Source organism: Molossus molossus, unplaced genomic scaffold (genome assembly GCF_014108415.1).
Source record: "Molossus molossus isolate mMolMol1 unplaced genomic scaffold, mMolMol1.p scaffold_m16_p_4, whole genome shotgun sequence".
NCBI lineage: Eukaryota > Metazoa > Chordata > Mammalia > Chiroptera > Molossidae > Molossus > Molossus molossus.
Window position 1 is genome coordinate 22,519,839 of NW_023425377.1, and position 18,087 is coordinate 22,537,925.

Sequence of the window (18,087 nt, forward strand, 5' to 3'; positions counted from 1 at the left end):
CTCAAAGTGTCTCTCTCCCCAGCCTCGGGCTGGACGAGGCTCGAGCTGCCCAGTGGAATGTGCATTCCTTGGGAAACCAGGGCGCCTTCTGAAGGGTCCCGGCTCAGCCAAGACTGCGGTCAGTGTTGGCCATGGCCTGGCCTGCCCACCCCTTCCTGTGGGGGCCTCCGTGCCAGGGAGGCGGCCCTGTGAACAAAGTCCTGCTCTGTTCTTGGCCCGGGAGGGGCGGCTAATTCAGCAGCACCTCACACCAGCCAGGATCCGACACTCCCCTGCTCACCCCCACTAACTGGCACCTTCAGGCATCAGAAGAACCCCCTCCCATGCTTAGCACCCTCCCAACTGCAGATAGGCCACAACTCGGAGGTCGGGGGCCCTGGGTAGGGGGTAGGCATGGCCCTTCAGCACGCCAGCCATGAGCACCTACAGCTGGCTCCACCTTGGCTTGGGCCCTTTGACCAGGCCTCAGTCTTCGTTGGGAGAGGAGGCGGGCAGCGTGCCTTTGGTGGCGCAGCTGGGAAGAAGCAGAGGTAGAACTGAAATGCAGGTCTGCAAGCCTCCAGAGCCCGTGGTCTTAACCACTGCACAACGGCCCTTTGGACACTGTGCAGTGATCATGAGTCCAAGGGCTCAAGGCCCTGCACAGAGTTCAGTGCGCACGCGCGCGCACACACATGCACACACCCCAGTCTAACTGTGCCGAGAACAGCCTTGGAAGGGGCCTGAGGTGTTCTCGGCCCAGTTCCCCACCCTCACCTGGAGAGGGGCTCTGCCTCCCGCTTCTCTGGCCTCAGCACCGGAGCCAGGGCCCCCGCTCAGGGTCCCCTTGGTGTGTGAATGTGGGTGGGGGGAGGTCAGTCCTGCCCCGGGAGGTCTCCCCAGCTCGGCAGGCTTGTGGGTCAGCTGGTCCTCCTCCCCCAGCCCTCCCAGCACCCACAGGCCCCCGGCCAGGCCCGGCTTCCGGAGCTGCCGCCACCTTGGCCGGCCGCACCACACATGGTTTCGATCAGCAGCCGCCTGGATGAATGGTGCCTTGTGAGAGCGGGGCGGCTCACCTCCGCAGGCCGGGCCAGGTGGGCAGCCTCCGGGGGCGGGGGAGGGAACCTCTGTGGGGGCTGGGCTGGAGGGCCTGTGGATGGAAGAGAGTGGGGTCCTAACCCTGCCATGCGTGGTCTGTCTGGGCAACCTCCCTGGGCCTTGGCTCCCCCCCCCCCCCCCCCGTGGAGAAGGGAGGGACAGAGCCCCTTGGTGGGGGAGGGCGAGGACCCAGCCGTGTGATGCTTAGCATGTAGTGAGGGCCTGGCACACAGTATGCCCTGGAGGGCCAGGGCCAGGGATGTCATGGACGTGATTTAATGGGGAAGGGGGAGGCCCCTTTGGAGCAAGGGGGCTGGCCGCCATGATGACTTCTTTTGTGAGGGGAGAGGTTGCAATCAGCTTTGTAGCTCACACCTCAAAGGGCCTCACAAAGGGAGCTCTGGAGCGACCTCGGCTCCACGAAGGGGTCGACCAGGAGGCCTGGCCTGCCACCCACCTCCACTGCAGCAGGAGAGCTTCTGGTTAGCTGGACAGTGATGGGAATACTGGCTGAGCCCTGCCTGGTGCCGTGCTCTGCATGTGCTCCGTCTCATCCAGTCTTCCTCCTCCTTCCATCAGTGTTTCCATTTCGCATGTAAGCGAACTATGACTCAGAAAGTGTAAGCAAGCCCGGCCGGTGTGGCTCAGTGGTTGAGCGTTGTCCCATGCACCAAGAGGTCGCTGGTTCGATTCCCGGTCAGGGTACATGCCCAGGTTGTGGGCCTGATCCCCAGTGGGGGGCATGCAGGAGGGGGCCAATCGATGCTCTCTCTCATCCATGTTTCTATCTCTCTCTCCCTCTCTCTCCCTCTCTCTCTAAAATCAATAAAGAAAAAAATTTTTAAAAAGAAAGGGTAAGAAAGAAGGGTGCAAGCCACACAGCTGGAGGAGGCAGAGCTGGGGTGTGAGGCCCCATGCCGCAGCTTGGGCCAGGTTCTTGCCTCCACACCAGCTGCTGCCTGAGAGCACCTTCTCTGAGGGTCTCTCAGATGGGGGACATTGCTCCCCGCATCCCTGCCAGGATGCCTTTCCCACCCCAGAGCTTCCTAAGGCCCTGTCCAGAGGGCCTGAGGACCCACCTTCTCCTCCCTGCCTCCATCCCAGCACCTGGCACAGCCTGGCTCAGAGAAGAGGCTTCTGGGCATTTGAGGACAGAGGGGAGGGAGGGCGTGTCATGTCTCCAGTGTGGCTATCCTGTCACCATCGGGATGAAGTGCACAAGGCCCCAAGGGCCCAGCAAAAGTCTCTGCCCCTCCTTCCTCACCCCCACCCACCCTTCAGTCTCCAGGTTAAAACCTCCAGGATCTCAGCAGTCCAGGGCCCTCTGTCCCTCACCTCCAGGCTTTGCTCCCACCTCCACCTGCCTGGAACCCTGTCCGTTTGTACCCTGGCTAACCAGTCCTCCGAGACTCAGCCAAGCACCTCGCACACCTGCCTGGCCTCCTGGGCTCCAGGGCACCTCCCCCCGACCCAGCGATTCTGGGAGAGAGCCCTGGGGCCTCATGGGACTGGCCCCAAATTCAGAATCTGCCTCTGTGGAGGGAGATGCTTCCTCTCCCCTCTCTTGGAGACAGGATGCCACCTTTTCAGACTGGTTTTCTCTCTTCTTTTAACTCAGCCATCTGTGGAGTCGAGGAGGCTGCACCCACATGGCTACATGGGGATCATTTGCCAAGCAGGTCACTTCTGGCTCCTCACCATCCAGCAGTTTTCTGGGCTCTGCGGAGAGACAATTTCTGGAGGACAGTTTAAAGAACGCGCCGCACAGACGAGGTGTCTCCCTCAAGCTGAACTGCTCGGCCAAGAGCTGGGTGCACACATTTCACTGGGTACCCTCACCTAGACCCCCTTGTCTTTTGGTGTGATGGGTTAGTAAGGGTGGTTAGAAGCATCCCTGTGAAAATAACTATGGACATGCTCAAAGGTTAAGCCTCAAAAATGTTCAGCGTAGCCCTGGCTGGTGTGACTTAGCTGTCAGAGCGTCAGCCTGTGCACCAAAGGGTCACAGGTTTGATTCCTGGTCAAGGGCACGTATCTGGGTTGCAGGTTCAATCCCCGGCCCCGGTCAGGGTGCATGCAGGAGGCAACCAACTGATGTGTCTCTCTCACATTGATGTTTCTCTCCCTCTCTCTCTCTGCCCCTCCCTCCCTTCCACTCTCTCTAAAATCAATGGAAAAAATATCCTCAGGTGAGGCGCTAAAAAAAAAAAATGTTCAGCATGACTTTGTTTATGATACTACAAATCTAAACCCACACGTTCAACAGTAGATGAAATGTAATAACACCAGCAGATGGTCACAATTTATCTCTTAGAGAAAATAAAAGGCAGATTAGGACACATTACGTTGAAAGAGGGAAACCTCGAGGCAAACAGGTAAAAGAAGCAGGGTGCGGTTAAGAGCGTGGACTCAGAAATGGGGGGCCCACGTCCAAACGCAGACTGTGCCACCCTGCAGCCAGGAGACAGTGGACAAGTCACCAAACCTAAAAGCCAGCGTTGCAGCATCTGTGAAGTGGGGAGGACATGCCCCTGTGACGGGCACCAGGCACTGGACAGTGCGACGGGCACAGACCAGGCATCCAGTGAGCATCAGCTTTTAGGAGCATATGCACCAAAGCGTGGGCACCGCTGATCATGGTCTTAGGAAGTGATGTTTATTTTCTTAGGCTTGCTTTTTTTTTTTTTTTTTTTCCCCCTGCAATGAATGTGTATTACTTGTATTAATTTTTAAAAATAAAAACAAACAAGACTTAGGAGGCGGCCCGATGGAACTCCTGCCAGCATGTTGTTGAGGACATGGTTTATGATGAACTTGTGAGATTTGGGGGGAGAAACCCAACCTGCTCTTGGTTCCAGGAGGTTTCCCTGATCACACTGGCTGCCCGTGGGCTTCCAGCTACAGCTGCACCCCTTACTCAATGTCCAGTTCGAGGGGATCATTTAAATAAACTATGACCCGCCACACATCGTGCGTAGAGAACGTGTGAAAGAGAAGTTTCACCCCAGGCCCCAGGGCAGCAGGGACACTGGCTTCGGAGGCTGTGCATTTCACGGACGATGGCGATGGCTTCATGATAACCGTGTGTCCCAGTACAATGGAAACGGCATCTTCCGATGTAGTAGAAAACATCGAGCAGCACTTGAAGATGTTGACAGTTTATTGCAATTCCGTTGCAAAACCGAATTTCGTTTCTACAAGTAGGACTTCATACATCAGACAGAAAGGAGACATCCTCAAACATGAGCAGTAGTTACTGCAGAGCAGAGGGACAGGCATGTTCCTTTGCTTCTCGTGTGTCTGTGTGCTCCCAATTTCCCACAGTGAGTTTCTGTAACTTTTGTGATAAAAAATATATTTTCAGCCCGGCTGGTGTGGCTCAGTGGTTGAGCGTCGACCCACGCACCACGAGGTCGCTGGTTCGATTCCCGGTCAGGGCACATGCCCAGGTTGTGGGCCGATCCCCAGCGGGGGGCATGCAGGAGGCAGCCATCGATGTTCTCTCTCATCAGTGTTTCTCTCTCTCTCTTCCTCTCCCTTCCTCTCTCTCTAAAATCAATAAAGAAAACATATATATATATATTTGCAGAGGCGGGCCTGGCCCGGCGTCCGGCCTGTGTGAAGTGCCGCAGTCCCGTGCCCGCCGGCGCTGCTGTCGCCTCCTCCCCCAGCTGGAGGGCCACCTCCTCGCGGCCTTTCCTCCGGCGCCATCTTGCTCTCCGTCCCGTGTCCTTGTAAAAGGCCCGAAATCCTCGCTGGAAGGAGGCAAGGCAGAAGCCAGGGCGCAGGTCCAGCCCACCGCTCCCCGTCCAGTGGTCCCCACCACCCCCCGCCACCTCCTGGAGTCTTGTTCTAATTAGTGGGGACACAAAGCAGACCCAAAGGCGGAACTATAAACACCAGAGGCAAAGACCCATAAACAGCTGGGTAACCAGCTCCAGCTGTGCAGATGGCTGGGGGCTGCCCGGGGGCTGGGCTGGCCCCTGAGGACTTCCCTCTGCCTCCCATCCTTAACAAGCTGCCATGAGCTGGGCAGTTAGAGAGCTGGGTGGGTCTGTCTCAAGTGCTTTTACCTTCAAGGGAGCAGGGGTATAGGGGCCAAGGCTCCTCAAAGTCACCTGAACCCCATAGCCTATGCCTTTGGGCCTCAATTTGCCTATCTGTAAAATGGGTTAGAGAGGAACTAAGAGACTAGATGGGTCTTCTCAGCTTTATCACATTATGCTTAACTGATAAATCTATGCAGCAGAACAGAATGCCTATAATATACCTCTCTGCAATATAATAAAATATATACCCTGTGATCATAGAAGTATACACTATAATAAATGTACCTTTAATATAATCCATACATCATATTCTATATTATTGTACCATGCTCTTTAATATGATATTTTTATATTTTTAAATGGCTATCTTGGATATATCATCTCTGATCACAGAGTATATACAGGCAAGCCAGGAAGACTTCCTGTAAGAAGAGAGATTTAAGGGCTACGAATTTGGCAGGCAGGGGAAGTGAGCCTCCAAAAATGTGGTGATGGAGGAGAAGGGAGAGACCTGAGGGAGAGAGGATGTATGGGGCTGTTTGGGGGTCATCTAGGGAAGGAATCTGTGCCCATCTTGCACCGTATAAGCACAGCCTGGCATGGCCGAGGGTGAAAACTTCATATTGTTAAAATGGCAACTACCCAATAATCTACAGATTCAACACAATCCCTATTAAAATCCCAGCTACCTTTTTCACAGAAACCGACAAGCTAATCCGAAAACTCACATGTAAATGCAAGGGATCCCAAACAGCCGAAAAAGATTTTGAAAAGGAAGAACAAAGGCAGAGGAATCATTCTCGACTTCAGTGAGTACTAAAAAGTTACAGCAGTCAGGACTGTGTGAGACTGGCTGCAGACCAGTGGAATGGGATTGAGGGTACACGTATATGCTTATATTTACGGCCAACTGACTTTTGACAAGGGGGCCATGGCAATTCAAAGGGGAAAAGAACAGTCTTCTTAAAAAAAAAAAAAGGTGCTGGGACAACTGGTTATCCATATCCCGAAGAATGAAATCAGACCCCAACCCCACAGGGTATACAAAAATTAACTCAAAATAGGTCGAAGACCTAAATAACCTATCTGATAAGGGTCTAGTATCCAGACTATATAAAGAACTCTTACAACTCAACAACAAAAAGACATGCAACCCAATTCAAAAATGGGCAAAGAACTTGAATAGACATTTCTCCAAAGAAGGGCCAGCACACACATGAAAAGATGCTCGTCATTATTATCAAGAAAATGTGAGTCACAAACCACAGTGAATGCCACTTCACACCCACTAGGATAGAAATCATGAAAAAAAAAAGAAAAGAAACATGACAAGTTTAATGTGGACATGGAGAAACTGGAACCCTCCCACACTGCTGGTGAGACTGAGAAATGGCTCGGCCACAGCAGAACACGCAGATACACGTTACGCCATGGATGAACCTTGAAAACATTACGGCCCGTGAAAGAAACCAGACACAAAAGATTAGATTGTAGGACTGCATTTATGTGACTGGTCCAGAAAAGGCGATCGATCTGTGGAAACAGAAAGTAGCGTGGTGTTTGCCAGAGGCTGGGAAGAAGGGAGAATGGGGAATGACTAATGACATGAGCTTTCTGTTTGAGGTGATAAAATGTTCCGAAATTAGTGGTGATACCTGCACATCTGTGTGAATATACTAAATAGCACTGAATCAACTGTGCTTTTTTAAGCATTATTTTACGGTATGTGAAGTACATCTCAATTTTTAAAAATAAGATCTGCCTTTAGTGCTGTATATGTATTTTAAAAAAATTTTTTTTTCTTTATTGATTTTAGAGAGAGAGGAAGGGAAAGGGAGAGATAGGAACACTGATGAGAGAGAACACCGACCGGCCGCCTCCTGCACGCCCCCCACTGGGGATCGGGCCCACAACCTGGGCATGTGCCCTGACCGGGAATCGAACCAGCAACTTCTTAGTGCACGGGTTGACGCTCAACCACTGAGCCACACCAGCTGGGCTGTATATGTATTTTTTATTGTGGTAAAATATATGTAACATAAAACTTGCCATTTTAACCATTTGCAGTGTACAGTTCGGTGGTATTAATTATAGTCACATTGTCGTGCTACCATCACTACTATCTGCCTCCAGCATTTCCAACAGAAACCCTGGACCCATTAAGCGATAACCCCATTCTCTCTCCTCAGCTCTTGGTAACCTCGAACCTCCCTTCTGTCTCTGAATCTGCCTGTTCTAGATATTTCATATAAGTGGAATCATACAATATTTGTCCTCTTGTGTCTGGCTTTTTTCACTTAGCATAATGTTTTCAAGTTTAATTCCTGTTGTACCATTTATCAGCACTGCGTTCCTTCTTTTTTCAACTGAACACTATTCCGCTGTATGTATATACCACATTTTGTTTATCCATTCACCTGTTGATGGACACTTACGTTGTTTCCAGTTTTGGTTGTTGTGAATACTGTTTAACTGATTTTTTTCTGTATTAATTTTAGAGAGAAAGGAAGGGAGAATGAGAGAGAAACAGAAAATCCATGAGAGAGAACATCAACCGGCCGCCTCCTGCATGCCCCGCACTGGGGATCAGGCCCACAACCTGGGCATGTGCCCTGACTGGGAATTGAACTGGTGACCTCTTGGTGCATGGGTCGATGCTCAGCCACCACTGAGCCACACCGGACGGGCAATATATTGTTTAACTTTTTGAGTAGCTGTTTTCCACAGGGGCTGCACCATTTTATAGTCCCACCAGCCATGTATGAGGCTTCCAATTTCTCTATAGCCTGACTCAAAATAATTTTCCTTTAAAAAATCATAGCCATCCTAATAGGTATGAAGTGGTTTTGATTTGCATTTCCCTGATGGCTAATGGTGTTGGATATATTTTCATGTTGGCCATTTGTATATCTTCTTTGGAGAAATGTCTATTCAAATTCTTCGCTCATTTTTTGCCCTGGCCGGTTTGGCTCAGCGGTTGGAGCGTTGACCTGCGGTACAGAGACCCAGGCTCGGTTCCCGCTAAGGGCATGTACCTCGTTTGCAGTTTGTCCCCGGCCCTGGTTGGTTGTGCGGGTGGCAGCCACTCGATGTGTCCCTTTCACGTCGATGTTTCTCTCTCTCTCTCTCTCTCTCTCTCTCTCTCTCTCCCCCTCTCTCTCCCTCCCACTCTATCTGAACAAAAAATGAAAAAATGTCCTCGAGTGAGGATAAAAACAAAAACAAAAAAACCCAAATTCTTTGCTCATTTTTAACTTGAGTTGTTGGAGTTCTTTATATATTCCGGATAGTGAACCCTTACCAGACATAAGATTGCAAATATTTCCTCCCATTCTGTGGACTGTATTTTCACTCTCTTGTTAGTGTCCTTTCATGCACAGAAGTTTTTCATTGTAAGGAAGACTAATTTATCTATTTTCCCTTTGTTGCTTGTACTTCTGATGTCATATTTAAGAAACCATTACCGCCCTGGCCAGTTTGGCTCAGCAGTTAGAGCATTGGCCTGTGGTCCAGAGAGACCCGGGTTCGGTTCCCGCTAAGGGCGCGTACCTCGGTTGCCGTTTGTCCCCGGCCCTGGTTGGTTGTGTGGGTGGCAGCCACTTGATGTGTCCCTTTCACGTCGATGTTTCTCTCTCTCTCTCTTCCTCTCTCCCTCCCACTCTATCTGAACAAAAAACGGGAAAATGTCCTTGGGTGAGGATAAAAAAAAGAAAAGAAAAAGAAACCATTACCAAATCCAAGGTCATGGAGATATGCACTTGTTACAGTTTTCTTCTAATAGTTTCAAAGTTCAGCTCTTAAATTAGGTCTTTGATCATTTGGAGTTAACTTTTGTATATGGTGTGAGGTAAGGGTCCAACTTCAAACCTCTGCATGTGATGTCCAGGTTTTGCCTACCATGATAATACCTACCTCAGAGGGTTGTTACAAGGAGTAACAGACATACTGACTAGCAGAGGGCCTGCCTCAGAGTGAGAAATACATTTTATTATTCATATTATTTAATTTATTGATATTCTTCTTTATAGCTTTTGTACTCCACCATCGTTAACTACCAGCTGGGTTTTTTGAGGGGAGGTTCACACTGACCCTAGCCTTGAGATGTTGGGGTGATGTTGCCCCCTGGTGGACATATTCTGAACTGCATCAAATAAAGTGGAACCGATTAGAGTCAAAATTCAGCTCCATTTCTTTCTTCTTACCTGTAAATATTTCAGCGTGTACTTTATAAGAACAGCGATCTACTCTTACGTAACAGTACAATAATCAACATCAGGAAATTTAACATCGATGCAATACTGTCATCCCACCCACACAGTGTATATTCACATTTTGCCTGTTGACCCTAAGGTGTCCTTTATAGCTAATCATTTCCCAGTCCTGGACCCCTCCAGGGTCACATGTGACATTTGATTGCCAGGTCCCTTTAACCTTGAGCCATTTCTCAGCTTTTCTTTATCTTTCACGACCCTGACATTTTTGGAGGTCAGACCAGTTATTTTGCAAAATGCCCCTCACCATGATGTCTGTTGTTTCCTCTGGTCTAGACCGACGTTACGTTTCGACAGGAACAGTACAGGCCGTGTCCTTCTCATGCAATGTTGTTTTGTCCCGATACTGATGATGTTAACTCTGAGCCCCCCGCCCCCCGCCCCCCGCCCCCCGGGAGCATGTGGAAGCTGAGCTCCGAGGGCCAGAGAGGTGCGGAGACTTGCCCGCAGTCACACAGCAAGTCAGGGTCCTTAGCTCAGGGAAACCTCAGCAAGACACAATCTGCCCTGGGCCTCCTCAGGCCCTGAACTCTGATGGGGGCCCAAGGGCTGGTGTCACTACCTTCATGACATCATCTCTCAGTAGTCTAGCTGCCTGGAGCCCCCTCCTTTCTGACTCACCCATTCCTAGTTATTTTTACTAGAACATTTTTGTTTTACAGATGAATACATTATTATTATTATTATTATTATTTTAATGTTTCAGCCAAAGCTTAAGTCCCTGGGAAAACCCTTCATCCCTGTCCTCTCCCACTCCTGTCACCAGTTTGGTGTGAGAAATATATATCTATACTCCCAGAAAAAATACATACTATGGAGCATGCTCTTTCCACAAATGGTCACACTTTAATAGGTCAGCCTGGTAGAAATGTCCCGGGCAGGACTAAGTGTTTTCAACTGCATTGTCATGTTTCATTCAGCATGTGATGAGGCTCTTTAGCTGATCCCCCACGGATGGGCATTAAGGTTGTTCCCAGTGCGTTGCTACGATGAGACACACACTGCCCAGGGCTCCTCTGGGGACAATGCCCACCTCCAGAGCCGGGACTGCTCCTTGGGTACCGGATTCCCAGAGGGGACCCTTCACTGGATGGGGTGAGGAGGGTCAGATGTGTTTGTTCACTCAACCTATTAGATTTGCAGGACTCTTGGGACCTCTGAGAGCAGTCAGACTGGCCTTTCACAATGTGTTTCAAGGAATCTTAGGGTTCCAGATAGAATGGGGGACAGGTAGGAAGGGGTGGAGCTGATGAGAATCCAGACCCTCACCCCCACTCCAACTAGAACACCTGCCTTTAGCGTATTTCCAATTACGTTTATTTTATTTTTTAAATTTATTCTTTATTGATTTTAGAGAGAGAGGGAGAGGGAGAGGGAGAGAGAGATGGAAATATCAGTGAGAGAGAACACTGACTGGCCGCCTCCTACGTGCCCCCCACTGGGGATTGGGCCCACAACCTGGCACGTGCCTTGACCAGGAGTTGAACCAGTGACCTCTTGGTGCATGGGTCGATGCTCAACCACTGAGCCACACCAGCCGGGCAAGTTTATCTTTTAAAAACAATCTTTGCTGATTTAAAAGTCAAAAATGTCTGCTGTGGCCCAACCCCTTACCTGGCACAAGTATCCCCTCTGGATCACACCTTCTGGGTCTGTTTCCATTGGAGCATCCTCCGGCCATGTTCTTGCTGGGGATGCCACGTGACCCAAGCCCAGCTCCCAGGTGACAAACCCCAAAGCAGTCTCTGCAAGTGTGGCCCCCATGCCACTGGGGCAGGCGTTTTGGTGTGTGCCCAGCTGGGTCCCAGCATGCCCTGCAGCAGCAGTCTACGTCTGTGACCTTCTCTGGCTCACACCAGCAATGCACAGTGCTGGGTCCCAGTCCATAGGTTCCGACTGGGTGGATCTAGGGGAGCCAAGAATGTTCATTTTTAAAGACTTGTAGGGGATTCTGAGGGAATAGGTCCAGACACTGGCATTGCAGACAGCTGGCCAGGGCCCCTCCCCAGCAAACCTCAATCAGGCTGGGAGGGCTAGAAAGTCATTTGCTTTATCCAAGGTTTTTTCCCTTGGACAGAGCGCCTGAGAGTTCATTAGGGCCTGCAGGGAACCACTGACCCAAGCCAGGGTTCCCAAGGCGGAGTGCCCCAGTCTGCCGGAGAGCTTGTTAAAGTGCAGGTCTGGGCCCCACCCCACATCCGCCGGAGAGGAATCTCTGGAAGTGGGTGGTGGGAATCTGGTATTACGCAAATTCTCCAGGGAGAGCCACGAAGTCCAATCCCCTCCAAACCCCTGTAAGATGAGGGAAACTGAGGATCGAAAGGTAAAAGTGACCTGTCCCCAGTCACAGCCACGTTCGTGGAACTGGTTCTAGATGCAGCCTCACCCCCAGGGCAAAGCTCAATCCCATCCCACCACTTGTCAGCCATCTCGCAGGTCTGAAGGCTCCCTGTCACCTGGTCACCTGAGACACCCCACCTGGCTGGCTGCCCTGACAGGCTTCTGTTATCTGGAAAGGCTTCAGGTTACAACCAGTGGAAATGACCTTTGCTTTGACCGAGTCACTGTGTGTGTGTGTGTGTGTGTGTGTGTGTGTGTGTGTGTGTTGGGGGAGGCAGAGTAGCTGTCCATGCAAACATCTGTGTCTCCACCGTCCTCTCTGCGGGCCTTGTAAAAAGGTCAGACAGACAGACACAACCAACAAGTGCAAACGGAACCCCACTTTATTAGCAGTTAGTTCGAGATTGTACATTAATGGAGGAAGGTTCCCGCTTTTAACACAACCCAAAACGGCTGGTTTGAGAGCTCTGATCAGGTGAGCTGGTTACGGCACCCCCTCTCCACACCTCTCCCCACCCCCACTAGGAAGGAAACCACGGCCTGCTCCCCCAGTGTGCCCCCCACCCTCTCATCAGCCCTCTCCTCTCCCCAGGAAATGACATGAATTTCATGCACAAATTACAAAAGGAGCCTTCTTGCTGATAATAAAAGCTAGCGGTCATAGAAAACCCTCTCCTCCCTCACTCCCAAGGGCCGCAGAGAGGAAGAAGAGAGGGATGAACTTACTAGGATAAAACACAGCCAGAGTCTCCCCCAAGCCCTTGACAGTGACCCCACACAAAACCCATGCCCACCCCTCGAGGGAGCTGAAAATACCTGCAGTAGCTAAGCAGTCAGCCCAGGGACGGCTAACCCAGCACCCAGGGCGGGCGTGGGGGGCGGCCCCATCCTCTCTTTAGCTAGAGCAGACCCACTTCTCGTCCTGACGTGAACCCCTGCTGTGTCTCCACCTGCTCGTTCTGTAAATGGAGACATCGAGGCCTAGGAGGGAAACTGTGGCGCACTCACTGCACGTACCCAGTTGGGACATTTCCCATCTCCAGCCTCCACCCAAGCGCTCCTCACACCGCGACACGGAGGAGGTGGTTTCCTAGCTAGACTTCCCCGGGTACATCCCAGGGCCTGGCTCTACTCCAGTGCACACAGACCATGGGCCTCCAGGGAGGGAAGGCCCAGAGACCACAACAGAGAAAGAGAGAGAGGGACAGGGAGACAGACACTGTTCGGTGCCCCATGGTCCATCACCAGGATCAAGGGGGCAGTACAGGCTCTTCTGAGCCAGACACCTCTCACTTCCAAGAGGCCCAGCGCGGCTTGGTGGGGCCCCTGTGCACGCAGCCGCCTCCCCCTAGAGGGCCCCCAGGCCTTCCTCCCAGGCCCAGCCTCGAGGCCACCTCCCCGCCTCCCTGAGCCCCTGGAGCGCCCGCAGCCCCTGCTGGTGTGGGGCGTGGTACAGCTGAGGGAACAGAGGCACCTGAGGCTGGAGGGAAGTTGTCAAGTCAGCACAAAGGCAAAACCCACATACCCTGCAGTGTTCTCGACAACACGGGCTAGAGGCGCTTGTGGGAGGAAACCTTCAGGCAGATGCTGGGAGCCGGGGCCCTCCAAGGACGGCAGGCCTGCTGGCCTCAGAAAGGGTGTCGCTTCAAAAATCAAAGTGAGCAGGAGGAGGACTGTTCAATGTTCAACGAGGTTTAAAAACACAGTTATAAAATGCAATGTGCGCCCCTTGGTTGGAGCCAAATTCCCGAACCAGGGCACGTTTCTGGGGCGGGGAAGCGGCTGGAGAGCAGAGTGAGCAACGCCGGGTGACTCTGGGCCGCTGCACAGGAGGCCGCGGCTGCTCAGGTACAGCCGGCAGCACTCTGGGGTGACGTCTCGTGATGCTGACTTTTACGTAGTTCAGAAAACGTTCCATGTAGAGAGACAAAAATGTGCCGAAACGTTCATTTCAAACCTGGACGGCGGGTTAACAAACCCGTGGGGTGAGCTCCGTGCTCTGCGCGTCAGCCCGCAGTCAGCCGCCGCCCGCCGCCCGCCGCCCCTCGCCTGGGCCCGGGCACTGGCTGCTCCCACTCGGGCTGGGAGAGGGCCCATCCTCCAACCTCAGGCTCCTCCACCCATCACAAGGCGCCTGCCCTGTGGGTGGCTCGAGGATCACGAGTGACAGGCATTAGCTGGCCACCCACCAGCGCCCACCTGGTGGGGAGGGCTCGTGGTGGGGTCGGCAGAATGGATGGTGAAGCCAACTACACGGTTTCAGCTATTTCTCTCTCTCTCTCTCTCTCTTTTTGGCCAAACGCTTACAGCGAATAAGTGAGCATTAAGTAAGTTGGTGCTGCTGTGCCCACTGACCTCCGGCTCTCTGCCCGTGATGGGGACCTGGGAGCTCACTAGCCGAGGGCCCTGGGGGACCTGTCTCTCTGGCTCTGGGGTACCTGCAGGTCCTGGCAGTGGGCCCTTGAGAAGTCACCAGTGGGAAAGGAAGTAACAGCAGTGACCAGACTCACACCAAGTGGCAGGTCGAGTCCCCGCCTCCTAGAAGGGCCGCCCCCAGGGTCTCCTCCGCTCCCACAGGGCCCCCCAAGGCCTGCTGCCTCCTCGGCCGGCCCAGCGGGCCCTCAGAGCTCGAGGGACGGGAGCCGGTGCCGGCCCAGAGGGTAGACGTCAGGAAGTGGGCACCGTGAGGTCCTCGCGGGTCGTGGAGCCCGAGCCCCTCGCTGACAGATGGAAAGTGAGGCCTGGGACTTGGCACTAGGGAAGTCGCCGCCCAGCAGGGAGCCTGGCTCCAGGGCACGGCCACGTCTCCGTGCGTACATGCGGGCATGCCGCCCTGACCCGAGACGCCCCGCTCCTCACCCTTGGGCTGGCAAGGCCGAGAAGCTAGATGGGGACGCTTCTCTGGGTAGACCAGGAAGACACGCAGCTGGTCCCGCTCAGTGCCCAGCCTTCTCCATCCCGTGGGGAACTTGGGGAAAGGGAACTGGTTCAGCGCTAAGACAGACCCGGCCCCAGTCGGCGAAGGTCTTTCGAGGTGAGGAGAGCGAGACAGGTGTGAATGGACAGAAGGCTCGAAGGCACCCTGGCTGGAGGGAGTGGTCTGTCCCCGTGTCCTGGAGTGACCACGGGCGACTGAGGGCTCAGAGGCAGTGTGGCGTGGAGGGAGAGCTCTGGACCCCGCAGGAGCTGCAGACGAGTTCTCAGCCGTTCCCAGCAGCTATGCCGTGACCAGGGGCCGCCTCCTGTTGTTCCCACACCCAGAGGGCCCTTCCAACCTCAACGCAGAGGCTTCTGAACAAGACAAGCTCCCAGAAAGGACTTCTTGGGTGTCAGTTCGAAGCTGAACTGGCAGTGGGAGGGGTGGGGAGAGCACCCCAGTTCAGTCACTTCACATTGTTAAAGGAGGGTAGGAGCCGACCTGGAGACAGCTCTGTGGGTCCCCGTGGGCCTCCCAGCTCCCAGGACAGCTCCCCACCTAGCACCATGTGAGGGAGGGGGCAGGCCAGCCTTCGGCCCAGGATGCCCACCCCAGCCCAGCTGTTTCCTTTGGCCACGATCCCCCAGGTCACTGCACTTCACGAGGCCCGATTCCTGGAGGGAGCAGGTCCTCCCCGTGTGGCTCAGCACCTCGCTCACCGGAGCAGCCCACAGCCACGGCACTGACAGGGGACAGCTCTCCAGGGCAGCCCACAGCCACGGCACTGACAGGGGACAGCTCTCCAGGGCAGCCCACAGCCACGGCACTCACAAGGGACAGCTCTCCAGGACAGCCCACAGCCACGGCACTGACAGGGGGGACAGCTCTCCAGGGCAGCCCACAGCCACGGCACTCACAGGGGACAGCTCTCCAGGGCAGCCCACAGCCACGGCACCGACAGGGGACAGCTCTCCAGGACAGCCCACAGCCACGGCACCGACAGGGGACAGCTCTCCAGGGCAGCCCACAGCCACGGCACCGACAGGGGACAGCTCTCCAGGACAGCCCACAGCCACGGCACCGACAGGGGACAGCTCTCCAGGGCAGCCCACAGCCACGGCACCGACAGGGGACAGCTCTCCAGGGCAGCCCACAGCCACGGCACCGACAGGGGACAGCTCTCCAGGGCAGCCCACAGCCACGGCACTGACAGGGGACAGCTCTCCAGGGCAGCCCACAGCCACGGCACTCACAAGGGACAGCTCTCCAGGACAGCCCACAGCCACGGCACTGACAGGGGGGACAGCTCTCCAGGGCAGCCCACAGCCACGGCACCGACAGAGGACAGCTCTCCAGGGCAGCCCACAGCCACGGCACCGACAGAGGACAGCTCTCCAGGGCAGCCCACAGCCACGGCACCGACAGGGGACAGCTCTCCAGGACAGCCCACAGCCACGGCCTTGACAGGGGGGACAGCTCTCCAGGGCAGCCCACAGCCACGGCACTGACAGGGGGGACAGCTCTCCAGGGCACCTCCACGCCATCTCCCCGAGGCCCGGCCACAGGAAGACATGCCCACCCTCCCTTCCATGTCATGTTCGTGCTCGGACATAGAACAGCCTTTGGGACTGGGGCTTGCCACCACTTTGTATGACTGAATTAAAAACAAACCCAACCAAAAAAATATAATATATATATACAAATTATATATATATATGTATATATATAACACAGTGCGACCCCAGCACCCAAAGTATAAACTCTGGCACCAAGAAAAAAACAAAATATTAAAATACTTTAGCTTCTTAGTATTGAGGAGGTTAGGGGGGCCTCTAGGAACCCTCGGCCACAGGTTGCTGGGGCGAAGCCGTGGGTGGCTGTCTCCCCAGATCGGCCAGCGCTGGCCGGGGCCACGGCGGGCGGGCGGGCGTGGGGACGACGTGTGTGCACTGGGCATGTGCACTGCAGACTCCTGACCGCCTCTCTTACCACAGGGAACACCACACGTGTCACGTCCCAGGCGGCCGGCCGGGGGGAGGCCTGGGCCTCGGGTCCAATGGCGTGGCAGTGCCCAGGGCCTGCAGGAGGCCTTGAGGACGGGCGGACACTGTGGGAATCAGCGATTCTTCCCCCGAAAAGGGAGGTGAGATGTGGAGTATGAACCAGCATGTGTGGCAGGTCACATCCGCCTCGCGACCGACTCTGGGTACCCAGCTGACCCCTTGGAAGGGCCTGGCTCGAAACGGTCAGGGAAACGTCCAGTCTCTCTCCCTGGTTTGGCAAAGGGCCCAGCTGGGCTCTTCTCCCTTACTGTCTTGGAGGACAGGGAAAGATGGCAGCGAACGCGAGGGGATCCCGCTGGGGCAGGGCGAGACGGGACGAAGGAGAGGGCGCGGCCGGTAGAACAGTGAGGGACAGAACGAGTCTCATGAACCCCCTCCTACCAGGAAGCGGCCTCCCATGAAAGGTGTGAACAGGATGCACCTCTGGTGCTAGGAGGTCCTAGAGGCCACAGCCCCCGCGCTGGATGCTCCGAGGTGCTGTGGACCTGCCCGGGCCTCAGCAGAGTATTGCTCGGAAGGGCTTGGCCAGCCCGGGCCCAGCTCCCATCCTGCAGGTCAGTCTGGCTCAGCGTGCGGCGGGCGTCCCTGCCGTCACAAACGTGCAGTCTGGCTGTGGCGGCCACAGCTACCTGGTGTTCTGGAGGTCCTCCCGCAGCCAGGTGGGCAACGTCTGGCCCATCTTGTACAGCAGCTTGGAGAGCTCGATGTTGTGGTCCCGGTAATAGTCCTTCAGGAAGGCGCGGGACTGTAACAGGAAGGGAAGCTCAGGTCTGGGGGATGTGCGGACTCACGAGCGACCCCTCCTCTTTCAAACCACCTTTCTGCTGGCACATTCCCACAGCCTATCATTCATTCATTCAGTCTTCCCCAAAGTGGTGGCCTCCAAAAGAAAACCCCTACATCGCAGGAGTACCAAAATATAGCATACAAGGTCAAAATTCTCGTGACAGAGAAAAAAGAGAGCATGCATCAAAACCGGGGCGAACAGGAAAAGGCAAACGTACCGAGTCACAGTGTGTGACCTTCCCCTGTGCCCTCTGTACCCGCCCATCTCCCACAGGAACGCCTCGGCCTCCCCGCCACAGGTCCAGGCGTGCCCCACCCTTCCGGGCCCAACTGCAGAGCCCCCCAGGAAAGCTTCGACCCCTCCTGTTCGGAATTCCCAGCACCTGTGCGGACCTCTCCTCCTGCACGGGGCACTTCCTGCCTCTGCCACCCACTGGAGTGTGACGCATTCCCCTCGACTAGGAGTTCCTTGGAGGGAAAGAACCTGTCTGATTCATCCTCAAGGCCCCGGACCATTCAGCCCTCAGTAGAAGGTAACAAATACACCTTTGACTAAAAATCAACCCTGACCCACAACCCAACCC

At 54.3% G+C, this 18,087-nt stretch overlaps 2 protein-coding genes across 5 annotated transcripts in view; both read right to left on the bottom strand.

Annotated features, from left to right (window-relative positions):
* Positions 1-12,317: 12,317 nt before the first annotated feature.
* LOC118616407 lies at positions 12,318-16,319 on the bottom strand. Its single transcript, XM_036241986.1, has 2 exons — positions 13,263-16,319; positions 12,318-12,718 (listed from the first exon to the last, which is right to left on the bottom strand). The coding sequence occupies exon 1, from the start codon at positions 16,248-16,250 to the stop codon at positions 15,303-15,305; it is 948 nt and encodes a 315-aa protein (XP_036097879.1). The 5' UTR covers positions 16,251-16,319; the 3' UTR covers positions 12,318-12,718; positions 13,263-15,302.
* A 64-nt stretch (positions 16,320-16,383) lies between these two features.
* NDST1 (N-deacetylase and N-sulfotransferase 1) overlaps positions 16,384-18,087 on the bottom strand; it is a 38,326-nt gene continuing 36,622 nt past the window's right edge. For all 4 annotated transcript variants that reach the window (XM_036239738.1, XM_036239741.1, XM_036239740.1 and 1 more), the window contains one exon: positions 16,384-17,462. In XM_036239738.1, coding sequence (XP_036095631.1) covers positions 17,343-17,462 — 120 coding nt within the window. In that variant the 3' untranslated portion in view covers positions 16,384-17,342. The remainder of the gene's footprint in view (positions 17,463-18,087) is intronic.

Coding starts and splice junctions, on each gene's coding strand:
- LOC118616407 (XM_036241986.1), bottom strand. CDS start 16,250: ATGACATGGAAGGGAGGGTGGGCATGTCTTCCTGTGGCCGGGCCTCGG.